Here is a 26,724-nt window from a genome sequence, read left to right on the forward strand (position 1 = left end):
CTTTTGAAGTCGCATACTTGACCGAAGTGACCAATATCAATTTTCAAACTAAATCCAAATGGTGTGATTTACTTAAATACATCACTGAATTAATTATTCAAGTTGGTATATGTGTAATAAGTGAAACATATACTTAAAGGTCTGTAACATTCATAAAGTCATTATCTTGGAAGTTGAGGCATTAAGGTGGAAGCAGACACTGGAATAGGGACATTGCATCTGGCTTCTTGGACTATGGTGGTCATGCTGGAAATAGGCGATGAAAATGTTCCTTTTGTAACAGTCCAACCACAGAATTGTAGGAATTTGCTAACTTTAACCAGCGGTAGAGAGATAAAAATTCAAATTAGAGATGCAGATGAGAATCAGAAACTTTAAGCTCCTGTCCGGAGTTAAATATAAAAATATTAGAAGCTACAAAATGAGCACCCAAAACAGAAAAATCGTGATGATGGAACAAATCCTCTGTGGAACCGGATGCACACATCCCTCTGAGTTAAGACCTAGAAAGAAAGGAAAACAGATGATCAACCGCGTAGATCGCATTGTCATTTTGAAAATAACTTTACAGCTGCATTAAAACGTGGTGAGAGATTGTGGTGAACGCACACCAATCCATCAAACGGCTTTGTTTCCTGTTTTGTTCATATACGTCCATTAGGCTGGACCAGAATTCGCCATGCACAGAGTTGCGTCGTTGTCATTTTCAGAGGAATTGCATTTTGACAATCTAAACAACAGGGATAGCCCGCTTTCAGTTTGTCGTCCTCGTCCATCGTCCTCCCCAAAACCAGCCACTCCAATGTCCTCCGATACACTCCCTATCTCTCCTCTGGACATGTCCAAACCATTGAAGTCTGGTCTCTCTGACCTTGTCTCCAAAACATCTAACCTTCACTGTCCCTCTTACTGTCTCATTTCTAATCCTATCCAACCTGGTCACTCCCAAGGAGAACCTCAGCATCTTCATCTCCGCCACTTCTAGCTCCGCCTCCTGTCTTTTCCTCAGAGCCACTGTCTCTAAGCCATTCATCATGGCTGTCCTCACCACTGTCTTGTAGACCTTCCTCCTCATGCTCGCCGACACTCTCCTATCACAGAGCTCACCTGATACGTTCCTCCATCCATTCCAGCCCGCCTGCACCCGATGCTTCACTTCCATCACTCTGCAACGTTGACCCTCGGTACCTGAAGTCCTCTACCTCCTTATATTTGGAGCAGCATCTCTTCTTCCTAATTCACTGGGGCGGTCTTATTTAATTTTCGCTGCGTGTTCTGGAGGCCCTGTTGAAGCTACAGTAAAGCTGATAAACAGCATCAGTGCCACGGGGGGGATTAAGTACAGACAGAATCCATCCCACTGACTCTGCTGAATTTGCATGCAGCAGAATATACGAAACTTACTGGACATCGTTGGTATGCGGATGGGCCCGCTGCTGGTGCCATCACCGCCTTCGGTCAGAGCTTTAATCTCAATGAGGTAGCCCTCTCCTGATGGGATCCTTAGCTCCACGCTGGTCTTATTGGTTTCCAGGACAGCAGTCCTGCCGTGCCAGTTCTGGCGATACACAACCTGGAGGACAGTGTGGATATTGGAGGGAACATTTCATACCTTGGCCACACAGCAGTCGGAAAATTAACGTTTACCCACTGTCAGTGAACATATTGAACTAGTTTGCTAAAAATAAAGCCCCGAAGGCACGAGGAGTCTGTGCGGCCAGACTTTTGTTATGGCGTCCCTCCCAGGAGGAGGTAATGGGTTCAAAATGCCTTGTGGAGAGAAGAATTGTCCTGATGACTCACAATCCAGCAGCAGAGGCTTCTGTATCGGCTTTACACATTCAGGCACGCAGTTTCATCTTCATCAAAATGAGGCATAATGTTTCATTTCATCATTCACACAAAACCTGCGGCACAGCGAACTGAATTTAATTGAACACAGTCGTGTTCCCTTTTAATTTGTACTACTGCATTTTCAAAAATTCTTAAATCAGTCTCCTCTACATTCACCGCATGTTCGCTTACAACAGAGCAGCGCGAAATACATCATTAAATGAGCGTGGCTGCAAATCCCCGGGGAAAAAATATGTATATATTTTCAAAGTGGATCAAATGCAATTCATTGTTGTACTGATTGGAAGAGGTGGGATTTCTTCTGTGGCATGACGTCTTTCATTTTTTCACCTGGAGCAGATCTTTGAATTGGAAAGGCCAGACATGGCCGATCTATAATTTAAGCACTGGGGTGCTGAGGTCCATCTTTCTCCAGCAATGAGAAACCCTTTCACTGGGATGACAGCTGCTGAAGCTCCGTCTGTATCTGCGGTTCTGGGATTGACGCGATCACTCACCTTATATCCTGTCACCTCGGACTCATTTTGCGTCGCCTCGACATGTTCCCAATTCAAAAAGATCTTTGAATTGGCCAGGTTCCATTGAATATTTCCCGGAGGCTGACTTGGGGCTGCAACATATGAGGTCACACAGACACAAAGTTCACAAATGAACACATGACTCAAGGTTTAAAGTTCTGAAAGCTCTGAATTTCACCTCTCGATAACTTGTGAGCCAATCTGCACCTCGTGCCTTGCCCTTTATTCACATTTCAAACATATGTCAGACGAGCGAAGTCTGTTAGAATAAGTGCGATCACAACACGTTCAATCACGCTCCAAACAAACAAACATTCATCGCTCATTGCGTTGCCAAAACAATGTTTGATTGTTGATTATTGAAAGATGTAAACTATTATTCTGCTTTCTCTTTCGGGAGTAGGTGTGTCAGCTGGCCTCGCAAGTCCTTTTATCTAACAGATCGATGAAACGGTTCAATTTGACGATGACGGTTGAAACAGTTGAAGTTTGAACACTGTACAGTAATGAGCAAAATTACAAAAAGCCAATTAAAATATATGGCCTTTCAGTTGTATAAGTAAAAATCTAATTTAACATTTTTTCCTGGGTCCACAAGCTGATAGCAGTTGGAAAGTTACAATATATTGTATTTCATGACTGAAATATATTAATTAATCACACGGCTGCAGATAAACAAGCCAGGCTAAGAGACATAAAAAAAATAAATGGGTAAAGTTGTTAAAGTTTTTATTTGTCTCCATGCAGGCATTGAAGCAAAGCTGGAACCTAAAAATACCTACCAGGTAATGAAACAAAAATAATGTCAGTAATAGTCTCATTACACAAACAGTGAAACAAAGTGCTTTTATGACCTTGAGTGTGTGGACTCACGTGGTTTCTTGGTAGTGATGTTAAAAGCGAGACTGCAGGGTCCGAGTCCGGCGCTGTTTTGGGCTCTGACTGAGATTCGATAGGCGGTGCTGCCCTTAAAGCCAGAGAGCAGAACTGAGGTGTTGGCCACCCTTACTCTCTGGGCTTCGCTCTGCTGAGATCCTTTCTCCCAGAAGAGAACCTGGGCCGGTTATAATTGGAAGCACAACATGAAATAGTAGGTCAGACATACATGCGGCCTCATTTTGGGTCGTCCGCTTTGACTTCATTAGGCTGTAAGAACACCACACAGAGACAGCGCATTCTTAATATTTTTTGCAAAGACACCTGTGTGAATTTATGTTAGCCCACTAGTCGACTAAACACGATGGTGACTAATATGACGATTGGATCATGCATATTGTTTTCGGAGTTGATAGAGAGAACTTGTGTTTTTTGGGCGTCAAACAGCCTACATTGATCTGTTTATTCAATGTGCTCTGCAAGCCAAAAGATTCTTTAGAATCTGAGAAACTTCAAAAGATTTTCCCTCGAACCCAAACATGCTCAGAAGTCAACTGGTTTACCCAAAGGATAAGGACTACCAAACACAAGTACTGAGTACTGCTGTATATGCACATAGTTCTACATGTAAGGGAATACCAAATGTCTACTCCACAACATAGCGGAGCCTGGCCTGGGGAAATAACATTCAGAACTCTCCAGGATCTCCCAGAATGCTGCTGGGGAGAATTTCCTGCTTAGCTTTCTGCCGCTGCAATCCAATCCATCCACAGGAAAGACAGTGGGAATTGAATCCCTATTTAAATAGTGTCATATCTGCCCCCCCCCCCCCCCCCCCCTTGCATTTGTTTCAAACAATGTGGAACAATTAAGTATTTCAAAAATGGTTTCAGTTTTTGTAACCATTCAGTCATGGAATTCTGAAACTAAATTGCATTTCTGAATGAAACTCAGCATCTGCTATGTTGCTCAAGTTAGATGCCAAAGTGAAACTTAGCCGTTTGCTGTAGCGGCCTTTTTTCAGTAAAATTGCTGGTTTTCTGCCTGGCCCGTATAATCCAAATCATCCATTTTAATAAAACATCTATAATTAATCATAACAGTCCCAAACAAACCTACAAAAAGCTGTTAAAATTGAATTTGCTGATTCATTGTATAGTTTAAATCTGTAGTATGAATTTACACCAACTGCTCCTTCTGGCTCCCGGATATGACGCCTGTCTTGAAGCAAGGTGTGAATCAAACACTGGCGATGACCTCAAACCTTCTGCATGGGCCCCCTGAGAACAAACTAGATTGTGAAATATCTGCGTTTGGGAGATGCGGCTATTTTTGTCTTGGTTTTCCACAGCCGCGTCCTCTGAGAGCGTTTGTTGTAGCGGGTAGTGATGTATGGTGTTCACACTTCCTTTTTTTTAATTTGCTCATTTCTTTTTTCGGTGCAGCTCTCAGACAGCCGCGGTTTCGAGTCTGGGTATGGGATGTCTGCCAAATGCCCTCTCGATCTGCTAAATTAGCTTGCAAAAAAACACACAAAAAACTTAACACACACACTAGTTTAATAGTTATACACAATTTTATTATACTGCCAGTCATTCGTGGATTAATGTCTCCTTGTTTGAATATTTCTTATTCCAGCTTTTCTTTGACATACCTCATATGCTATGATCTTCCCGCCTCTGGATCCTGGAGGAACTGGTTCCCAGTACACCTCGATCTCAGATGATGACACAGCACGGGCCGACACTCCTGATGGCGCCTCGGAGGGCTCTAGATATGATAGAGCATGAATTATGCATGTCTGAAATGACATGCCAAAGCATACATTTCCCTGGATTAACCTGACGGGCCGTACGACTCGCCTTCTTCCGCAGAGAACACGCTGACGACACGGCTGAACCTTCCCTCTCCCATGCCGTTGTAGACTCCCACCTTCACTTCGAATTGGGACAGAGGCGCAACGCTGTCGCTTCTGTAAATATACCTGCCTGTGTCAGGCGATGCCAGAACCGTCCGGATCCAGGCGTTGCTGCCGAGTGGGCGGAAAGCCACAACGTAGCCGAAATCCTCCCCACTCTGTTGTTCCTCTGGAACTGGCTGAAGCGAGGGCAGAAAAGGTACGCCTTTAACGCAACCGCGAGCAGAGATTGGATGAGGATGTCACAGAAAAATAAAGTAGACACAGCACAAAAACGATTTGAGCTCCAAGCACATGAAATTAGCGCTAGCCCTCGTATCTCTGTTTTGGTTTACGTAACCGGGCGAGTCAGCAGGCAGCAAATCAGCAAGGCCTTGAAATGAAAGGGAAGAGAATGGCGCTGCCAGAAACCCTTTCGACAGAGTCAACGAATTCTGCGTCACGGAGAATGCCCACTAAGAAGCACAATGTGCTCTTCTTACCTCCCACGTGATGACAAGTTCTCCTCGAGCCCCTCCACCGCCATTCACACCCACTGGTGCAACCTTGGGCACTAAACAGACAAAAAAAAGGAAATGGAATAATCCCTTATTTTGGACTCATCCAGGCAGGTGCAGAGGATTCCAATAAAACCCTCCAACCTTAATTTGGCTGATCACAGCTGGTCGGCGGAGCTTCTTATTTACAAAATGGGCTCATCGCACAACAAACAAATTAGGTTTTTGTTGACATCGGGATTACTGTTCGTGTACCGTACCTTTATCAGGCGAGCACCGCACGCCCTCGCCACGTGAGGCCCAGCAGGAATCCGGCTCCCTTGTGATTTACACGGAGCGATGGAATCACTCAGCTGCTCTTAACAGACAAACTCATAGCTTCGCTTCGTGGCATCTGAGTATTGGTCATGTTTTCTCCTGATCCCCTCATTGAGAGTTTAATCATGGCGCCGGTTGAGGAATAAATGAGTTAAAGGATGTTTCCTTAAGAGATGGAAAATGCTGATTCATGCTTGTACGACAAAGTCATTGCACAACACTTCACGATGAATCACAAGGCTGAGGACACACCACACCTGATTCAAATAAGGAGGGGCGCAACGGAGTTCTTTAAAGTCTATACTCTGGAATGTTCTTGGTTCTTCTTCCGGACCTGCTGCAGAGACAGTCAAATAAACTGATCTCCTCCGCGACCTGTTTTTGTGTAATTGCTATAACTTGTTTTACTGTAACAAACAACTCTATTTGGATACTCTGAAATTCTCTATTGGATAAACACCCATTCAAGAATGGGGCCCAGAGGTCCAGCCGGCAGGCCGGTTCCACCGGGCCGGACACAGTCTCTAACAGAGCGATGCTTCCATGTTTAAAACGAGTAATGAAAGTATTGACAGAATCGTTTCGGACTGATCACCATCACATGGAGCGTGGAACGATTCATTTGTTAGAAGGAAAACAACAGTCGGGGTGGGATACCTGCAGGTTTGGTCAGAATCTGCGCTGACGGCGTGCTGGGTTCTCCAACGCCGACGCTGTTGATTGCAACCACCCTGAATTCATAATCCACCCAGGGGTTCAAATCTTTCACAGTTGCACGCATCATCTGTCCAGGCACAGAATCAGGAACTAGGATTAAAGAATTTAGAATTTAGATTGAGTGTTTTTTCTTTCTTTCTTTTTTTGGTTCCACATTGTTTGAAACAAATGCAAGAACCTTTCAAAACAAACAAACAAACCTGTTGGCATGCCTTCAACATGTGATCTAAATGGAATTAAATAAGCCGCAAGAGGAGATTCAGTGGATGTGGCCGACATTACATTTCAGATTATGACTTAAACCAACACCTTCTAGGAAGACAAAATGTAATCCTAAATGAACCTACGTTGCAGATATGATCACCGGGAACTGAGAGCAGAGAAACATCTCTAATACTTTGCTCCTGCCTATTAAAGTACTGTAGCGAGCTCAAGGAGAAGAACCACACTGGAACTGAGCTTGTGTCAACAAGCGCCTTTATTGTGACACAGGACGACTTGACTGCACACGGATGCTGCGCTGAGGACATTCAACGCAACACCCCTCTCACTCATGGTGCCAAAAGCACAACCCAGTCACTCCCATGATGCATTGCGCCGCCCACACACACAGTGACCCGCCCTCGCGATCGCTACAGTACCTTTCATCTGAACGACAGCTCCACGACAATGTTTGAAAAGCTTCTCAAATATTCTCAAATAGGGTTTCATTGCAGCTGATGGGCATTAACTATTAACTATTAAATGTTCCAGTATAATGAACATATATTTAGAATCTTACACAGTGTAAATGTATTTGACAATTTTACAGCTTTAAATGTATTTTCAAAGGTCATGGCTGACATACCGTGTCTTCACAAACTTGATATTTTCTTATATCGGAGGCCTGTGATTGGCCGGGCCCATATCGTGTTCTGATATATACTGTCTGTCAATATATTACATGAATGCCTGTTTGTGAGCAATCAAAGTATTTGTTTTGGGTAGAAGAATGAAATCCAGCATAGATATTTGAATCGCTCAGATATGTGGATTTGCCGAAAACAACTCCTGCATAGCTTTGTTTGAACGTGATGAACATTAGGGCTCTGTTTACACTTTCTGATATATTCCATAAGCTTCAGCAAAGGGAATAACTTTGGCAACAGAATCCGTTCTTGTTGTGCGCTGACATGCTTGCTCTACAAACTTGGGTTCTATGAAATATCTTCAGTCTTTCTCTGTTAAAAGCAAAATATATGAAGGGAGTACAACATCCGACAAAACCACAAATTCATATTTGATGCTTTCAATCCCTATCGACGGAGCGTAATTGAGAATATGGTGCAGCTGTTACCTGTTCTCACAGTTTGCCACCCTAGAGAGAATGGGGTCCTGGCCTGCACCACGTACATGGTGACAGGGCTGTGGTTAACTGGTCCAGGTCCCCAGGACAGTTGCACAGTGGTGTCGGTGATGTCGGTAACTACCAGGCCCTCTGGGGCGCCGGGAGGCCCTGCAGCGTACAGAAACAAAGGCTGGCATCAGCTTCCAAAGCTTGCTATGGCTGATTCAGATCCAGTCGTGGGTGTTAAGTGACCAAAAACCCAACCACTGCTGCTACATCGGATTCTACTGGGAGTGCCAGTCTAATCAATGGACAGATTAATCCAAATTAAAGCATTTACCGTCTGACTTTCTGGCGCCACAGACTCAGCACATGATCCAACGATCATTTCCCTGGTTGTCATTGAAGTTCTATGATATTTAAACGCTGAACAAAAAACATGGTCGGCTGAAGACAATTTAGGTAAATTGGCCTATTTTGTTCCTGGAATGAAAGATCCGTGAGGAGACAAATGTAGTGCCTGCACTGGAGCAAAATCATTATCTAACAATAAACGAACTCATAATGGCCAGAAATGAAACTCTGATTGCCATTCCGTAATTGTGTTACCACTAGCCATACAGCAGCCGTGTGAGATCCAATGGAAAGGCCTGGATGAATGACACGAGATTTTTCCCTTAAACCCTCAAATCTGCCCCGAGGCCTCAGTGGGACTGCTAGCAGTGGGGCAATCATCACTGGGCATCTGTAATGCTTGATGCATACATAACTATACAGTAAATGCTGCACCATGTGGCATGATGGTGCAACCTTCCAGACAACACTGGATCCTCACCTTGGCTGCTTGACTTTCAATAATTGGTGAGACTGATTTGCTAATTTGTCACCTCCGATTGCGGAGTTAAAAACATGTAAATCCCAGGTGGACTTTATTCAAGATGTAGCTGTATGCAAATTACACGAGCTAAAGCCTGGAATGTTTCCGATCATAGAGCCCTGGGTTAAAAATAAAAATAATTATTTAATTTAGAAACATTGTCGGCTGTCAATCTTAAACCCTATTATTGTTCTGTGCATCTCTTAAAACTGACATCCTGGTGATACAGCTATTATCTGACAGCAGAGACATAGTTGTGTCATAATCTAATGCACACACACAAACACACACCAAACAGAAAAGAAGACAAAGAAAACTCTACCAACCTCCATAGAGAGCGACAGAATGACAAGCACCGTAAGGAAGGAGGAGGATGCATACCTCTGACAATTAAGTCTGCTGCTGCCGAGACGGTGTCCACTTCAGTGTGCACCATGCACACGTACTTCCCAGAATGCTTCATCTGAACGTTCCTCACCATCAGGTCACCTGCAAATCCCTAATGACGGAGTCATATCATTTCTATTAACATATGTAGTATATATATATATCCAAAGAAATTACATTTCCTTCTCGTTTCCTGTGATGTCAATCCTCCATAAAAGCATCTGAGAGCAAAAAAAAAAATGATGTGGCAGTCAAAAAAACTCCCTTCCCTTCCCAGTTGACAGAAAGGCTGTACGTAAATGACTTGCTTTGCAACAGTTGCTTTTCTTTTCATTCTTGATTTTTTACAAAGCTTTAATGCAGCTACATGAATGTCACCTGGAAAATTCAGATATTGGGTCTTTGTAAGCGAAAGGCGAGGTGAGCTAACCAGCTGTCACCATGACATTCGCTGTAGAAAATGTCAGCGCTGTAGAGCAGCTCCAGAGGGCCCCGGCGTGAGGGGGCAAATCATGTGATTACAAAATTGTAGGCTCCTGTATTCATTGATTGTTTTCATTCAGATAAATCACCTCTGGGCTGGATAAATGTCATTCCTGTTTGCAGGGTTTTCCCTGAGATGAGAACACACACTGTAGGATCTTAAGCATCTCAGGATCTCTTATAAAGTTCATGAAACATGGGATTAAAGCCCCCCCAAGTACTTTATTAGAATCTCTGCAGGTTGCTGGACAAGCGCTTGCAGCAAAAAAAAAAAAAAAAAAGCCCAGTGCATCAAGGTATGCTTTTTTGCAGCGGGTTAAAAAACATACCTCTCCAATCATCTCAAAATGGTCCTTCCTGTTGAAATCAATGGTTTTCCCGTTGAAAAACCACTTGAAGACGGGATTGAGGGATGAATCGCTGGATACCTCGCAAGGCAGCACGAGGCTCTGCCCCACGGTGGCGTCCAAACTTAAAGGAGGAACTCTAATCTTGGTTGGCTCTGAAGCAAACGAGAGAAAGAAAAAAAAGGATCATTCGTTGTAAGGCTGCATCTGCCTTGAAGAAGGTAATAAAGCTTAATTTGCCCAGAATAGTGAGACTGATTGTGCTTTATCCGTGTAATTAGGTGACCTTAAGTAACTTCACTTAGACAGCAAATGCCTTCCATAACTCAGTAATGAATATTTAAATACGCTGCAATCACACTGTCAGCTCGAAAGAGAGGAAGAAGAATAAAAACCTCCTTCTATAATCATCATTATTTTTAAAACCCCCAAAAAATGTGAAAATGCGACAGCAGCTCTTTTTTATGTGAAATGTTGGTGACAAAATATTACTCACTCACAGCCATAGAAGGCGGCGCTTTGCCCCACCCGGCTACACGAACGATAACTCAGAGCTGACAAAACCCCCGATGACTTATATGTCTGTCAAACCGGCGGGAACATAAAGCGGTGATATATTTCATTATCAATTTCATGCTTGAGTTGGTATTGTATTCCCCCATTAACAAAAGTTTAAACCCCTGGTTTAAAAAGGCACAGCACCAAAAAACCTGCAAGGAAGAAATACCTTTCACCATCAGCGTCCCGGTGCTGCTCGATGTGCCAAAGTGGTTTCTGGCCAAACACGTGTACCCGCCTCCATCGGATCTGGAGACGTTGGTGATGCGTAGAGTCCCGTCTTCCGTGATGGTCCATCTGAGGAAACAAAAGCCGGAAGTTGTCTGAATGAAACGTGTTGATACCGGTCAATTTATTAACTTTCCAGTTGAAATCAAACCCTTTGAACTATTTCACAGGAGGCGCCACAATCGGTTACAAAATTCTGTTTAGGCTCCTAAGAAGATAACAATTATCTGAGCTGAAGTGCACCGGCTTTGCTGCATAGTATCGACAGGCTGGCTTAAATGCAGTTATTAATTGGACACGCAGCAGGCCGCCAGGTTCAGGCAGGAAGGCGATAGGACGAGGAGAGCGGCGCTGCAGAGAAGGGATCTTTACCTGCAGCCTTATCTCTCTTCAACATGTGCAGATAGTATTAACATCCCGTGAGTCATTCTCGACAGACACATCACCGACATATAGATGCATCTCATTCGGGGAAAAAAAAGCCAGGCTCGTCTCTTGGGAGACGTAAAGTAGAGAGTCTGATGAGAGCTTTTGAAAGAAACGGATGTAAAACATGAATTGCACAAGGGACTGTTGAATCACCATCGGTGTCTGCCTGTAACCGCATTTGACTTACTTTTGTGGAATATATTTCCCTTGTGGAAATGTGGACAATTAGATCTTTCCCTCTCGGGAAAAATGGGACTCAACCGTGAAAATCATTTCCTTTCCTTAAATCTCTGACATAAAATACATTCTTTACTTTTGTCATTTTTGACTACGCCTGAAATCATTAAAGTGGCTTCAAATCCATATGATCATTTTTCTTCTAGTTTTGTAGGTAATGCTGCGATAAACCGGCTACTTGTCCAGGTTGAACCCCGCCTCCCACCCAAAGACAGCTGCGATTGGCTCCATTAATGTTCTTTTTTTTTACACATTCATTTTTATTTCTATAGCGCTGCAGGTGTAGCAGGGAAAGACCTACGGGAAAAGACAGAACACAACTTGGCCCATAAAAACAAGCACACAAACTTTCCTTTAACAGGCAGAAACCTCAAACAGAACCAAAAGCTCATAGTGGACGACCGGTTGCGTTGAAAGAGAGAGAGGTAGAAAAACAGAGAGGCAATGACCGAGAGGGAGAGACAGAGACAGATAGGAGGAGAGTCAAAAACAAAGCGAGAGAGATAGTGATACAGAACAGGAGCAGACAAAAACAATATATTGAAACGACATCCAGTGATTTACACATATAGGCTGCAGAGCAAAGCAATGACAAGAGCTGTTATATAAAAATATAAATACTAATGCTAGCGATAAGGATAAGGCTGTTGTTAGCTCACATTTGCCTGTTTTGGTGCAGGTTGCACGACATGCAGCCGCATTCATAAACAAGGCAGATTGACCTCTCCCGTGACCTTTGGATTGAGTAAATCAAACAGGAATGCAGCAAGCAGCCAGCTCAGAAAGCAAACAATTTCACAGTGGCTTCCAAGAATAAATATGTATTCACTTGAGCCGAACTGAGACCCAGAGAGCATGTCTGACAGGAGGCGTTTTGTGCTGATTTATTGACAACAATATCAAACGCTGAGTGAGAGAGGCGCACTGAGAACACGACCTGAGGGGCAATGACTGCAAAACAAATAGAAACGTAAAGAACCCTATGGATTGGAGACAAACGCCATTCCAGGATGTGGATTTCTCTTCTTTTCCAAATGTTCCGTCTGAGTTATGCCTGGGTAATTTTTTCCACCTCTTCCTCATGACCTATCCATCAAAAACATGATGACTAATCAATTCAGATGATTCTCCTGCTGAGCCAGGTCCAACGATTTACAGACATTCTGTGGAAACACGGCTGTACCAAGCCAGAGCCCAAAAGGAACAGAGAGGGGCAAATAGGGAAGGTGCTACTGTGCACTTTACTAATGCCAGGATGCAAATAAAAATGATTTTCTTTTACTTACTAAAATTAGTAAAATTAGTCTTGAGTGTCATAAAAAACGAAACACAATAAAGGGCTCTTTGTTTCTTCTTCGTCTTATTATACAGAATTTGCTCTTTAATGGCCAAAACAAAATAATTTTAAAACAAGAACAACAACAAAAAAAGAAGCATCGTATTACATGAAATCATGAATAACAGCTACGTATTTCCTGAGGAGGTGGTTTATTCTGGCAAGATAATTTCTTTTTTTTTTTATTATTATTACTCATTCTCTGATCGTTCGCTCTAAGAATAAAAATGAATGAGCATCACGTGTATTTACCTGCAAATATTAAGCTCAAATCAAATAAGAAGAGAGCATATTTTATTTGTATTGCTTACACTCTTTTAATAAGAAAAAAAAAGCATATTTTCATCAACTCCCATCTCCTTTTTTTGTTCACAGCTGTCTGAAGGGATGGAAGCATCTGGTTCACCTGGAGTTCACTATTTCCTAACTGTGAGCACCTGGAAATCATTGTTGCTTTATTCCTTTCCTCACAGATTGATTCTACATCCAGCATTTTTGACCAACTGAAAGATCCGTGAAAGACTAGGACCGGATGCTTTTAGGTTTTGGAATCAGTGCCCTCTTTGTCTTGCTCCCCACAGATTACACTTCCTGTCTATCTACAGTAAAAAAAAAAAAAGGGAGCCAGATAAAACTAATATATATCACCAGTGAGGATTAAGGCATTTATCTGAAGGGAATTTATTTTTTTGTCTTGGACCAAACAACACTGTGCTATGCAACGCCGACTTCCAAAGTCCCCTTGAGCTCAACCATAAATAACAATGAGTCCTGGAAATGAAAATCACCACATGAGAAAACCCTTACAGATGCTATCGTAGCATGACCAGCGGTGCATACCCTACCTCCCGCCGGCCTTCAGGAGCTCGCTCCCTCGCCACCAGGAGATTGCGGCCCTGGGGGAGGCGTCGGGCCGACACTGTAAGACCACTTCGCCTCCCCTCTGGATTACCGTGGTCTTCTTCACGGGTCGCCGGCTGAAGTCGGGCGGGGAGGCTGAGGAACAGACCCATGTTAAGGCCGTTGGTCTCGCCTTGTGCATCAGCAGAAAAAATGTCAAGTGCATCAGCAGCAATTACTGAAATTGCATTTCACTGCGGTGCCATCTGATTGTATGAAGGAATTATGCAAATGAGAGAGTGAGGCCGTGACGGCCGCTCCGTATTTATTTGCACTTTTATTACACTGATGGCTCCATGCATGCACGGTACATCACGGCCTTCAGTTCTAATCAGCGTGAACGACACCGCATAAACAAACTGCTCACCTACAACTTTGAGCTCAGCGCTGGCATAGGCGGCTCCTTGTTCATTGTCTGCCACGCACTGATACATCCCAGAGTCTGAAAGGCTTATCCTAGATATGGTCAGCCTGCCGGCCTCCACGTGGATCCTCCCCTGCAGGTCAGGCCAGCTCAGTCATTTTACTTAAACTTTCAGTGTTACCTTCAGGGTCTCACCTGTGCCACTAACGGCTGTCCGTTCTTCAGCCATTTGTACGTGGGCCTCGGTTTGCCGGCGGCTTTACATTCCCACTCCAGTGTGGCATCGATCGCCATTTGAGCGTCTTTCAGAGTCTGGATCCAGTGCAGATGTTCCACATCTTAGAAAAATGACAAGGAATCTGTTCGAGATATATTCATTTTAATTAATATATTATTTCCAGATGAGTTGAATGATATTTCCAATACTTTTTTTTATTTTTTGCTAAAACCCTGCGTGAACAAGGAGCATCTTCTCTTAATGCGAAGCGAATCGGATCCTTGTTTTGACCACTGGAGTGGATCCGCAGCACGTGTGTCAGATTGGCATGAACGAACGCCACGGCAAATTTGCACTACATGTTCCATTCGATTTGCATTTGGAATCTGCGTCCAATTAGCTCCCGATTTGACTCAGGCAGCAGCTCGTCGTCCAGTTCCCATTCAGACCGACCTATCAGGCGCACGGAGATCACAGAGTTAGAGGGATGCAAACTTGTTATCTGCAAATACTAAAATAAAGTAAAAAAACTATGCAGTTTAACTGCACCGGGGAAGAAATGATTTTTGCTCATTAAAAGTTATATCTAATTTGATCTAAGTTGACCTCCAAAATATTAATGTAACTAACTGAAAGAAAATGCAGTTTAGCAAAGGAGCTGCACACAGAGGTAAGAAGAGAGAGGGGAGGTTAACCACTGAGCAAAACGCAACACAATTTAACCTCTTGATAGTCATGCCAATAATGATTATGAAAGCAGTCTGCTCATTTTACACTTCACACTTGCACAGGATTGATGAGTAAAACCAGAAATCCCTTTCCTTCATTATTTGATGTTTTAAATCATTGTGCATTTCTCATGACTAACAGATAATGTGTCAGTCGTTGTAATTTATTTTTTTATTCAATACACATTTCTAGTCTTTTCCTCTGCTCCATTCAGTCTCTTTTCTCCCTTGCATCATTTTCAGTAAAACTATGTATTATTTCATTTTTTATATATTTTTTTACCTTTTCTGGTAAAAAAAGAAAAAAAAGAAACATGAATGCACAATCAACCAGAACCACCGCTTGTATTCAAGGTCATGATCTGACCTTGAATACATGCGCAGAGTCACATGAGTTGTGCTGGCAAACAGAGCGTGCTACGGAAGTTGCCCCAACAGGATGATGTGCGTTTGCCACAAAGTGCCAAATGATGCCTCTGCTAGCAATAGGCATTTTTTTTATGCATTATTTGTCCATACAGCTTCCATTTGAGTAGTAGTATTGCTAGAAATATTTTTCCGGGGCTAAATGCTGGCTTTAAGACACTTTATGAGGAATAGCCATGTCATCAAAACACAACATGTAAACTCGGCAGAGATGTTATTAAAGGGTACTCCTTTCTTTCATTTGCATGACTAGTACAAAAGTTCCCAGCTTGAAGGTGGAGGACAGACAAATCGTTCATTTTCAAAGTAATAGATTTTCTGAAAGAGTCACATTTTGATTTTCCAATAAGAATCTAACCATTTAACACATTTAAAAAACGAAGCAAATGCCAAAGCAGGAACTTTAAACACAATCAAATCAGATTTGAGTTTTTTCAAGTGAATCACAGAGTCAAGGATTCTGACTCAGACATTGCGATGAGAGTATAATTCTAAACGTCACATCAAATCCAATTAATTTCCTAATCGTATTCATATAAAGGATTTGTGAATCTCTTACCCCGCTTCAGGCAAACTGTTAACAAACTCAGTATTTAGTTGCTTTTCACTGCTGTAAACAACTACCGATGATCACGGGTCCTTTCAATTTCCCGTCTGCACTTTGTGTTTTTATATACCGTCTTTTGAGCGCATAACCAATTAAAACACGATAAGCGTAAAGCACCTTGGATCGCAGCTTACATGAAAAAGCACGAGACAAAATGAACTCGCTAAACGTCGGCGCTGCTGATGTCAAACTGGACGCTTTGAAAATGGAAAACAACAACAGCATTTCACTGCATTAAAAAAATTATCTCAGAGTGTTCCAGCCATCAGTGCAGTCGGGAGGACAAATAGAAATGGTAGATTTCCAAAAAGAATGCATGATGAGCACAAATTAAGTCCACATTATCCTGAAATATAAAATACTTTAGTACAAATAATAAACGACTTGTTGTCATTGACCAATAAATAACTAAATAAAACCTCCAGTAAAATATACAAGGATAAAAAAAATATATTATTCATCTCTATGAAATGGGAAGGACAACGAAACATGGTTTCTTACTGTGGAATAGAAGTTCTCCTCTGGCAACATCTCTGCCTCTGCTGTTTCCGGCGACACACTCGTACACACCGGCGTCCTCCGGGCGAAAATATGGGATTTCCATAACGCCACTGGAGTGGTTGATTTTAATCTTGCCAGGGAGTGGATTTCCGTCTGCTCTTCTCCATGTGATAGAAGGCACTGGGCTGCAGAGGTCACACACACACACACACACCCAAGGTCACGCCGATCACATGCTCGCCGCTGCCACGATTTGACAGCATAATGAGCTGCTCGTGTTTCTCACACTTACTTTCCTAAGGCAAAGCATTCCAGTTTAACTGATGAGCCTTTCGGGACTCGGAGTGTGTCGGGGAGCTGAACCTCAATCTTTGGCTCGTATTCGCCCATCACCGCTGCGTGTGGGACGAAAACCAAATCATGTCAGTCAAAGCGCAAAACACGGACGGACACTTGCCTGTAGCTCGTAGCGAATGAAAGAGCTGTGGCGTGGATGACACCGGCAGAGAAGCGAGCGGGCGTGTTGAAGCCGTTGTGCAACAGCGTTTGGGCTCAGCGGACGGATGAGTTTGGATTACATATCTGGCCAAGCATAGCTCTGAAGTGGTAAATGTAAATGGTCCTAATGGGGTTAAGGGAGTGTGACAAGCTCATTGCTGTGCGTGTGTGTGTGTGCGTGCCTGCATGCAGTTTAGACTACATTTCTGGTTATGCAAATATAGGCCATCATGCAGACAGAGACAGTTTCTTGCATTCTTAACCCTGCCTGGTTCAGAGTCTTTGAGATGGTGCAAAAAACTTTGCTACTAAGCAAAAGCAGCGTGTGTCTGCTCAGTGCACGCGAGATAACCAGGAAGCAGCAGAGGCAAAGCCGGGATGCGTACCATCTGTTCGCACCACAACAGGGGTTGGAGAGCTGAGCACCGTAGTATTGGCCATCATGTTTCTCACGGCACACGTGTAGTTCCCGGCATCGGAGACTTCGACTTTGGCGATGTACAAGTTACCCGTCCGTTGGGAGACAAAACGACGGGCGTCCTGTTGCAGGAAGCTCCTTTGTTCGTTAAAAAGCCATGAATATTTAATCTCTGAAAGGGAAAGCAAGACAGTCGTTTCAATACCATACCCAAGAAGGACCATCATATGGTATATGTACACATCTAAAGCTATATATAGAAATGTCTGAAGGGAAAATGGAGGGAAATCGCTGCCTTGCTGATGAGTAGGCTGGTGATATTTTACAGGAGAATTACAGGAGCAAAATGTTTTCAAAATGTAAAAACACAAAATAATAGTGAAAGATTTCTGGTCTCCCTTTTGTAGCTTTTATGTGTTCGACGTTTTAAGACTGTCCAACACGTCACACTGATTGTTTCTTCTTCTTCTTCTTTCCCTCGACAGAGTTTATCAGTCTGGCTTCCTGATGGTCTAAAAAACTTCGTTCTGAGTGTGGTGACAATGTCCCATTAGACTGGTAGGCAATCAGCACAATTTAAAACCCATCTGCAATAGATTAAATGGAACAGCCAATCACCACGCCTTTGCCTAGCCCCTGCTACCACGTATTCTGAATTTGATGGAGTTGCTTGATACCAAGCTGGGTGGGAAAGCCTGCACTGAGGTCAAGTTCAGACTGACGCCTCTGTTTGATGTAGTGCTCACCCATCATTCTTTACAAATGGACCTGTGTTATTCTCAGCAAGGAGATCAGTAATAGGGTCCAGTCAAAAGAGGGCAGGGTCGTCCTTCCCTGTCCCTTGCAATGATTCAATGTCCTCCGGCAATAAAGCGTGGGCATCCGCCACGGATTGTAAAGTGAAAAAGCGAAGTCCGCTGCAGCCCTCATTATTGTAAACTTCATCTTGCCGTTTTATCGACCTCTGAGCAGTTTGGGGTGTTTTATTAGTCTTTGAAGTCGCACTTCATTGCATCCGTGTTACGTGACACAACACGCCCACTGGTATATCAGCCGCTGAGCTTCATCTAAATGTGAATTTCATGTCTGAAATTATTGATTTTGGTATTTTTGTGTGATTTCTTAACAATAACTAGCCATGCAGACAAATCCTGCCTCGACATTTAAGCATGGATTCACTGTCGGGATGAGTTTTAGCTGGAAAATGAACATTCTTTCTTTGCGAATCAAGTTAAAATCAGAATGAAAAGAAACAGTGTGAAGCATAGCAGGCGAGAGGGAGGGGGCGGGAGAAGTATGCAGGGACCGTGGATTGCACTTGACTATTAGTGCAGCCCTCCTGGATCAGAGACATGACATGCAGTCAGTCCTTTTCACTGGGAAGATGGTTAAAAAGTCTCACTTGAGGGAAACCAGTGAATTAAAATCATTAAAGCTAAAGTCAGGGCAGAAACTGACAGACCTTTCATGATCATAGACTGTCAGAGACCAGCTCTGTTTGAGATATGCAGTCTCAGAGCAACAGAGGACTTGCAGGCATGTCCTCTGACAGAGATCGACTCTCAGCACGCCTCCTTTTAGACCACTTACCAACCGATTCCTCAATACGCTCCAGATTATTGTTTTCTAATATGGTTCCCCACTGTTTTGCTCAAATTCTACGTACATCAAGCAATCAATGAATACGTTGTGACAACGTGAATCCGTTCACGAGGGGAAAAAAAGAAGAACATTTTGCGGCATTTTTCAATTTCAGAACACTTCGAGCAAGCATTATCACGCAGCACAAATCCTACCAAATGTGTCACTATATTCTCTTTAGGAGGAAACGCAAAGAGATCGAGGGAATTTAAAGGGAGAGGGAGGCGAGGCTGGAGGGCAAATTGTTTAACTGTGGCATCCCACATGGACGAAGGATTCGGCTGGCAACTGAAAAGCAGAGGAAGTCTGGTACACTGGCGTGAAATTGCACTGGTGGGCACCGAATGGCTGCAGGAGTGCAGACCACTTTGAGGCTCTGCTAATCAGCAGCACACAGACGCATGCGCCTACCGACAGCTGTGCCACGGGATAAATGCTCACTCGGCCACGGCAGCCGCCGGCAACCTTTATGACCCACAGACAAGTCACGCAAATCAAGAAGAAAAAACAGTTGGGGATGTGCAACGTCGACGACTTTATAGATGATGGCGTTGCCACGGATCACAGGAGCAGAAAAGTAGACGACGATGCATGCGTACAGATAAACTGATGACTCATCATAAAAAGTTATTTGTCCAACAGATGTAGTGAAAACAGAAGCAGGAAGAGACAATGGGACGGTATGACATTGCACAAACAAATAGAAAAGCACTCAGAGAGCGCAGAGCTCCGCCAAGCGGCTCATTCTCCTCCTAATTGGATTTACACCGTCCACATGGTGATCTGGATCATCACCAAAAGGTTCTAAATTGTTCTTGGTATCTTTATAACACCAACCATGAAAAGTAAAAGTGAATCAGAGTTGATGTGTATTTTAACTGATTCTTGAATCCATAAATGGGATTTTTAACGTTAAAATTGTATATTTTTTCCTGACCCCATTCTGGATCCAATCTGGATTAAAGTCGGTGGTGAGAAAGAGATACCCCCCCCAACTACATTACTGTGTCTGATTCGATAAACATCGGTCAATAATCAACCGAGATATTGAGGAACACATTTTGAAGCCCCATTGACTGCAATGTTAAGGAAAATTTCAAACTGATCCAGGATCCAGGATCTCTCCTGGATGATCACTAAAATGAAATCATCTGTTCCTGGTAAGATTCCCAAGATTTCCTGAAAATGTAATCACGCTCCATCCATAACCTTTTGAGTTTTCTTGCTGACAAACAGACAGACAGACAGATAAACGGCGGCAAATACTTGACCTCCTTGGCAGAGTGGGGAACAAAACAGATTACTGAGGTGGACAGGACTGTGAGACAATGCAGAAGAGATAAGACAGACCATTGTACCTCCATAATGGGGCGGAGGGCCGCAGAGCAGAACCACAGCTTGACCCTCCCTCACCGACACAGTGTTCCTTGACTTCCTGGTGAAGTTCTGCAGAACTGTTGAAAGTAAAATAAAAGCTTTGAAAGTCAGGCTGTTTGTTCGGCTGCAATAACTTTACCGAGAGGTCGCCGCTTCAAACCCTAACCTCCCACCAACATTAATATCACAGCATGGGTTCAGGGGGGGGGCGCCTCACCAGCTGAACTTGGAGAGATTATTTTCACCTTCAATTATATGCTGTAGTTCTGTGCAGGAGAACAAACAGTGGGAAGACAAATCAATCGCAAAGGCTTGTAAATATCAACCACTTCTCAAGAGGGATAAGACAAACAGGAAGGGGGATCATATCATATCTTTCTTCATGCGTTCCGCTGGCACTACAAAAGAAAGGTAAGCATTGGCAATTATGGGAAATGGAAAACAATGGAAATGTGTAAGCTTATTGTTTGTAAAATGGAAAATGAATAATTGATACGATTTTATAGATGCTGGAAGTCAGTTAAAAAAGATTTGACACTTGAAGCTATATTTGTAAAACCCTACGGCGTGTTACAAAGCAATCAATCGATCAATAATCTTTTGTGAACAGGCTCTCTCGTCTCACGATCGGATCAAAAATAATACAATGCATTAAAGTGATTGTAAGAGGCTGTGATAGCCACGGCCAATCAGATTCAGTCCTTTCATCTGCAGTGAATACAGGGTTAATTCAGCCCTGGTGAACCAGGAATCTTATCAAAAGTTGTTACGTGAATGCACGCAGGAATACGAACGTTACCGTGCATTGCTATCTCCTCTTGTGTGCTCATTACATCAGTTGGTGCTGGAACGTTCACCAGAAACAAATATGATTGCATGAATTGTGCAGCGGCACCGATGATCCAACATCATCTGAGTCGGCTGCTTCTGTAATTACTTGGAATAAATGGATTATACAAAGAAGTAAAACTATAATATGTGGGCTAATGGAAGCTTTAAATCACAGCTAATCATTTCATACAGCAATTCATATTAAATGATTAATCTAGTAATGGATCATGAAAATGATCATTATCACAATAAAGCAAATTGCAACTGAACAATTTCCTTTCTTTAAAATTACACAGTATATCGGGACAAAAAGAAATAACATGTACTCACAGGCAAACTGTACTCTTGCCTCCCTGCTGACAACGGTCCCGAATGCGTTTGTGGCGATGCACTGATACACGCCTCCATGATTGATGACGTGGGGATTATTGATTAAGAGGTTCCCTTCTCCAAAGCTGTAGTTTGGGTCTGTGCTTATTTCTCTCCCATTCACTTTCCACCTGGACATAAATTGAAAAATAACAATTGCTTTGTTTGAGGAGCAGTTTACTCCCAGTTCTCAGTTATGCAAATACAGTAATTTCTACTTAATGTTTATTGTCCTATTGCATATTTCTGGGGGGGTAATTAGTAATGTAGGTACCGTAATTAGACAGACAATCTGTCTGTCTGTCTAGATCAGATCCAGAAAAATAAAAATGGTACATGACAAAATATCAAAGCGTCTGCTTTGATGCAAAAATCAAATGAAACACTTTCCTCCATGAAAGACACTCACCTGTAATGAGGAGGTGGGTTTCCTTTTGCTTTGCAATTGATAAACACCTGCTTATCATCAGTGGTCAGAGGGAAAATACTGTCGCTGGGCTCCTGGGTGAAGACAGGCCCGTGACGCGTATTCTCTGCGTTGAATAAAAAGAAAACACCTTAGCTGCAAAATGTTGCCGAGTGACAGCAAATTAATGGGGGAAAAAAAGAGGTCCGAGAAAGCTTTGCATAAACTCTACACCCATATAATTAGCTGTCAATGTAGCTCTTTGACTCAATTCCGCATTAAATCAACCCTCTTATGCATATGTCACAAGGCAGATGATGCACTATGATGAGAGAGCAATTAACTAAAGACAACCCTGCGGTGTGCTCATTAAAAGGCTTTTTCTCTGCAGGCTTCAACACGCAACGTTTCGCTTTATTTGTTTTGCCCTCATTGAAGGGATGCTTTACGTGCAAGAAATGTAATTAGCGTGACTAACCAGCTTCAGGTAATAGTTTGATGTGACCTGGCATTTCCAATTACAATGAAACATATTCTGCTTCACTTAAAAGTCACTGATGGAAGTGCAGCGAAAGGAAATTTGCAATAACAAAATGACAGGAAGGGTCGCGCAGACGAAGCAGCGATCCACTAAATCACACCCTCCCTAATGATCATGGCTGCGCTTAGCTTAGCATCTTCACACAGCTTGTTGTTAGATTTGTGCAGCCTCCTAATCAAGTGAAATTCGAGATTCTGTGAGCAAGACAGTTAGCATACCCGTCCAGTCATAAAAACGTTTTGATTCTTTTGTTCCTGAACTTGAATATTACATTTCCGCTCCTGATAATGATGCATGCACAGAGAATGGCACGCTTCTATTTTTGAAATTCATTACTGACGTTCGGAATTCTCGCTGTGCACATTGAACATGGGCCATTGAGCTTGATTGGTGACTTCCCCCAAATGAAATGAAAGTATGATGTGGAAATCTGAAGCCTCCGGTGCACATAAACTGAGAATGGACTTATCGTACAGAAACAGCAGCAGATCCATCCATGGGGGAATTTTAACGACATAGCAGATAGATAATGAAGATAAGGAATTTGTACGAATATGCACCCTCCTTATCCGTGGAACGTAACACCCGTGATAAAGAAAGGATGACTGTAAATTGTTTTGTTGAGATCCAGCCAAACGATCGGAGCACAGGAGTAATTAACCAATGTTGCACTAATTACTCCCATGAAATTTAACATTTCTCCGATGGAAATTGGAACGGTGTCCACTCTCCTCTTCCTCTGACACTGTGAGTCATGCGGCCGAGCTGCACACTATTCTTTTTATATTTTCCTTTCTTTTGTGTATGTGTGTACTAAGGAGAAGCCCACTTTTACATATCCCTAACCTTGAGCAGGAGAAAGAGCGTTCCGTCCCACACCATCATCACCATCATCATTCTAATGAGAGTGGGAGTCTTTGCCTCAGGTAAGGGCCTTGTTTCCCAAGCCTCAGAGGGAGGCGCTTCATTTTTACCCTCCCTGCAATGTCCTTTAAATTAAGCAAATTAATGAACATTTAATTGCCGCGCTATCTCATCTGGGAGAGGATCTAATTGTTTGTGTGCACGCCTGAGAACAACCTCGCCTTGTAAACACTGTAAACAACTGCACTGACCAGTCGGACACATGAGCGCGGATGCAAATCAGAACTAATAGGCTTTCATGGGAATGCATACAGATGTCAGCTCAAGAGCAGGTATACATAGACATCAATATGAATATGCATGTAAACTAGAGAACTCTCTGCCACTTTGCATTTTATCCCTCGCTGTCTTGCGTTTGCAGGCTATATAGATATATCAGAGTGAAACTACTGACTCGAGGTGAGGTGCTAAATCAATGGAAATGGAAACACAGCCCTGCAAAAGGCCGCACTTTGCACTCTGTATAAATTTAAATGTATTTGTTTGATGAGTTGTAAATGGTCAGAGGGAGCGGATCCATCAAATGTGACTGCCGATGTTAAGTCTCGCCTCTTTTGTCTGAGTTTTAAAGGTGATCACATCCAGGTATAAAGTGTCAGCCTTTAGGTATATTTTTACTTCTCAGGCAGATGTTGCAGGAGTCCCTCAACATCACATTTGATCTGTACGACTGTGTAAAGAAAACAGTCGGCGTGGCTTCTTTTTTTTAGTTTACCGGGTTGGCCGCATTTCGAGTCCGTGCAGACAGTTGAACGTAAACCAAGACAATTGCATAATAAAACAGGGAGGAATGAACCAGAGAGGAAGAAATCTCTCCTTCTCTAAGTTCTGAGTGTCTCCTGAAATGTAAATCTTCCGTTTATCAGTAGAGACCAGAAAAGAAAGTGTAAATTCTGGTCGCAGTTAGTTTCAACATTATAGTTAATCTCGGGTGAGGAGATGCTCCGACTTCATCCTATCACAACCTCATCTTATTTAAACAGGAAGGGCACATCAAAATTGAAAAGTTAGGTTCTTATTTGCCTTGAAATGTTCTGATAAGCTCTTCACTACTGAAGGGAAATAGTCAGATATGGCTGTGTTTATGCACCGTCTTTAAGTTCCCGGTGGTTAATTTTACCCAGAGGCTTCTAAAAAAATACGGTCCCTTCTGAAAAAGCTATAATTTCCTGCCAAATAAACATAACAAGCATGAGAAGGAGGCAAAAACCCCCTCCAAGAATTGTAAGCATATCAGGTGTGTCACAAGAGCCAAACTTGACTTGTTGTCTTACCAGCCAGGCCCCCTTTGAGTGACAGAAGGATTAACAGTTTCCATGGCAACAACATCTTCATTTTCCAAGGTCAAAGATCCTTCTGGTACCCATCCAGTTTCCAGAGAGTGGGAATTATATGTTGAGTGAAGCTCTTCCGTTTTGCTCTGCAGGAAAAGGAGGGCAGGTGAGTGACGTGGAGACGAGGAGACGCCGCCTACATCAAGTATTCTGGGGGAAAAAAGAAAAAAAAGAAGAACATGTGGGAACTTTGGGTAATTTATAGTCATTCACCCAAATCAGAGGTGCAGAAGTAGGAGCTCATATTTAATGTTCACACCGCTACTCGTAAAAATTACAGGAGATGCTCACAGCAGCAGCAGCAACAACAACAAAAGGCAAGCAGCACACCCTGCCATGGTGATGTTAGCTTTCTAGAACCGTGGGTTCAACATATTTACGCTGGAAAAATGTTTGATGCATTAAACATTCAGTACATATCGGAGAGCATGCTGATGAGAAAAGGCGAAGGAAAAGCCCAGAGGACAAATTAGTTCAATAGAAAAAAATGCAGACAGGCAGCAAATCTTTGATCGATCATAATGCTGGGAACTATTGCCATTGATTTAGAGCTGAAAAAAAAAATATAATATATATATATATATAGATGTCGATCGTTGTGATTAATCTGCTGAGAGCACCAGCTCGACCTGCACCAAGGCCATTGTCATTTAGACCGTATGAAGTGTCACTGAATGCCCCCCCAAATACCCCTCAAGCTATCAGTTCAGTTTCTTGTTAACTCATTCAGTGCCAGCCATTTTCAACTCAGCTATACCCGTTTAACCCATTCTTGAGTTATTGGCCGTTGAAGTGAGGCAGATGTCAAGGGTGTCAGTGAATGTCTGGATTATAAAAAACGTATTTGGAAGTCAATGGCATACACGGAGTTAATGGGTGCTAATATATAGATATATATATAGATTAAAACGAGTTTTAATGAAAGTCACCTCTACGGTTTTCACAGAGAGAAGAAGGTACACAGTGTCTGTGAAGGCACTGAAGTAGATTTATTCTGCCCTCGGTTATTTATTCTAAGGGGGCGAGGCAGTGATTGCCCCAGCTGCATCTTGGCAGCTTTCATTATTGATTTGGTTTCCAATTTTTTAACCTTATGACTTTTTTGTTTGTCTTCCTGTCCGCAGTCTTGTCATGAGTCTCAATCAAAAATGAATGGATGAATCAATAAAGGGAGTTTTGATTGACGTCTTGCTTTATGAGGCTCGTTGGGTTGATAGATTCTCCTGGTCAGGAGAAAACAACTTTACCCATGCAACAACAGAAGATACATTATTTTCTGAACCCTCGAATGCGTTCCTCCTCCTTTGGACTTCTCAGACGGTTGCTGGTTGAGTCAAAGGCATTTCTTTAAGTGCAGAATGAATAGAGGCTAAATGACTGACTCAAAGCCGTGTACGGTAAGTTTCTGTACAAATAAAGTCAAGGTTTTTGGTATGAAACCTGGGACAATTGAAATAGGTGTGAAATGTTTTCCAGACATTTTTTCAAAATCCCTATCTGCAATCAATACTGTTATAGAGGCCTGTAAGTAATTCCAAATCAATATGATTTAAAATTCAAATGTACTTGCCGAGCTCTGTGTGAGATGAACTCAGAACAAGTCAAATTACGCTCAGATGAAAAGCCTACAAAACCCTGCGTCTTTAAAGCGGCCTGGGGATATTGACAGAGTTACAAATACCTTATAAACGGCCAAAACATTGTGAGCTCTCTTATTGATCAAACCGATTCAATC

The 26,724-nt window shown here is 42.8% G+C and overlaps 1 protein-coding gene across 1 annotated transcript; it reads right to left on the reverse strand.

Moving 5' to 3' along the window:
* Positions 1 to 414: 414 nt before the first annotated feature.
* Positions 415 to 24,973, reverse strand: LOC137897965 (contactin-4). Its single transcript, XM_068741963.1, has 21 exons — positions 24,930 to 24,973; positions 21,746 to 21,915; positions 20,566 to 20,661; positions 17,535 to 17,738; positions 16,943 to 17,045; positions 16,651 to 16,835; positions 14,367 to 14,509; positions 14,175 to 14,304; positions 13,753 to 13,903; positions 10,847 to 10,974; positions 10,102 to 10,274; positions 9,284 to 9,401; positions 8,035 to 8,193; positions 6,639 to 6,788; positions 5,649 to 5,719; positions 5,111 to 5,345; positions 4,903 to 5,018; positions 3,246 to 3,426; positions 2,352 to 2,464; positions 1,405 to 1,573; positions 415 to 503 (listed from the first exon to the last, which is right to left on the reverse strand). The coding sequence occupies exons 1-21, from the start codon at positions 24,971 to 24,973 to the stop codon at positions 415 to 417; spliced, it is 2,928 nt and encodes a 975-aa protein (XP_068598064.1).
* Positions 24,974 to 26,724: the final 1,751 nt, after the last annotated feature.

The sequence above is a fragment of the Brachionichthys hirsutus genome, chromosome 8 (assembly GCF_040956055.1).
Source record: "Brachionichthys hirsutus isolate HB-005 chromosome 8, CSIRO-AGI_Bhir_v1, whole genome shotgun sequence".
Taxonomy (NCBI): domain Eukaryota; kingdom Metazoa; phylum Chordata; class Actinopteri; order Lophiiformes; family Brachionichthyidae; genus Brachionichthys; species Brachionichthys hirsutus.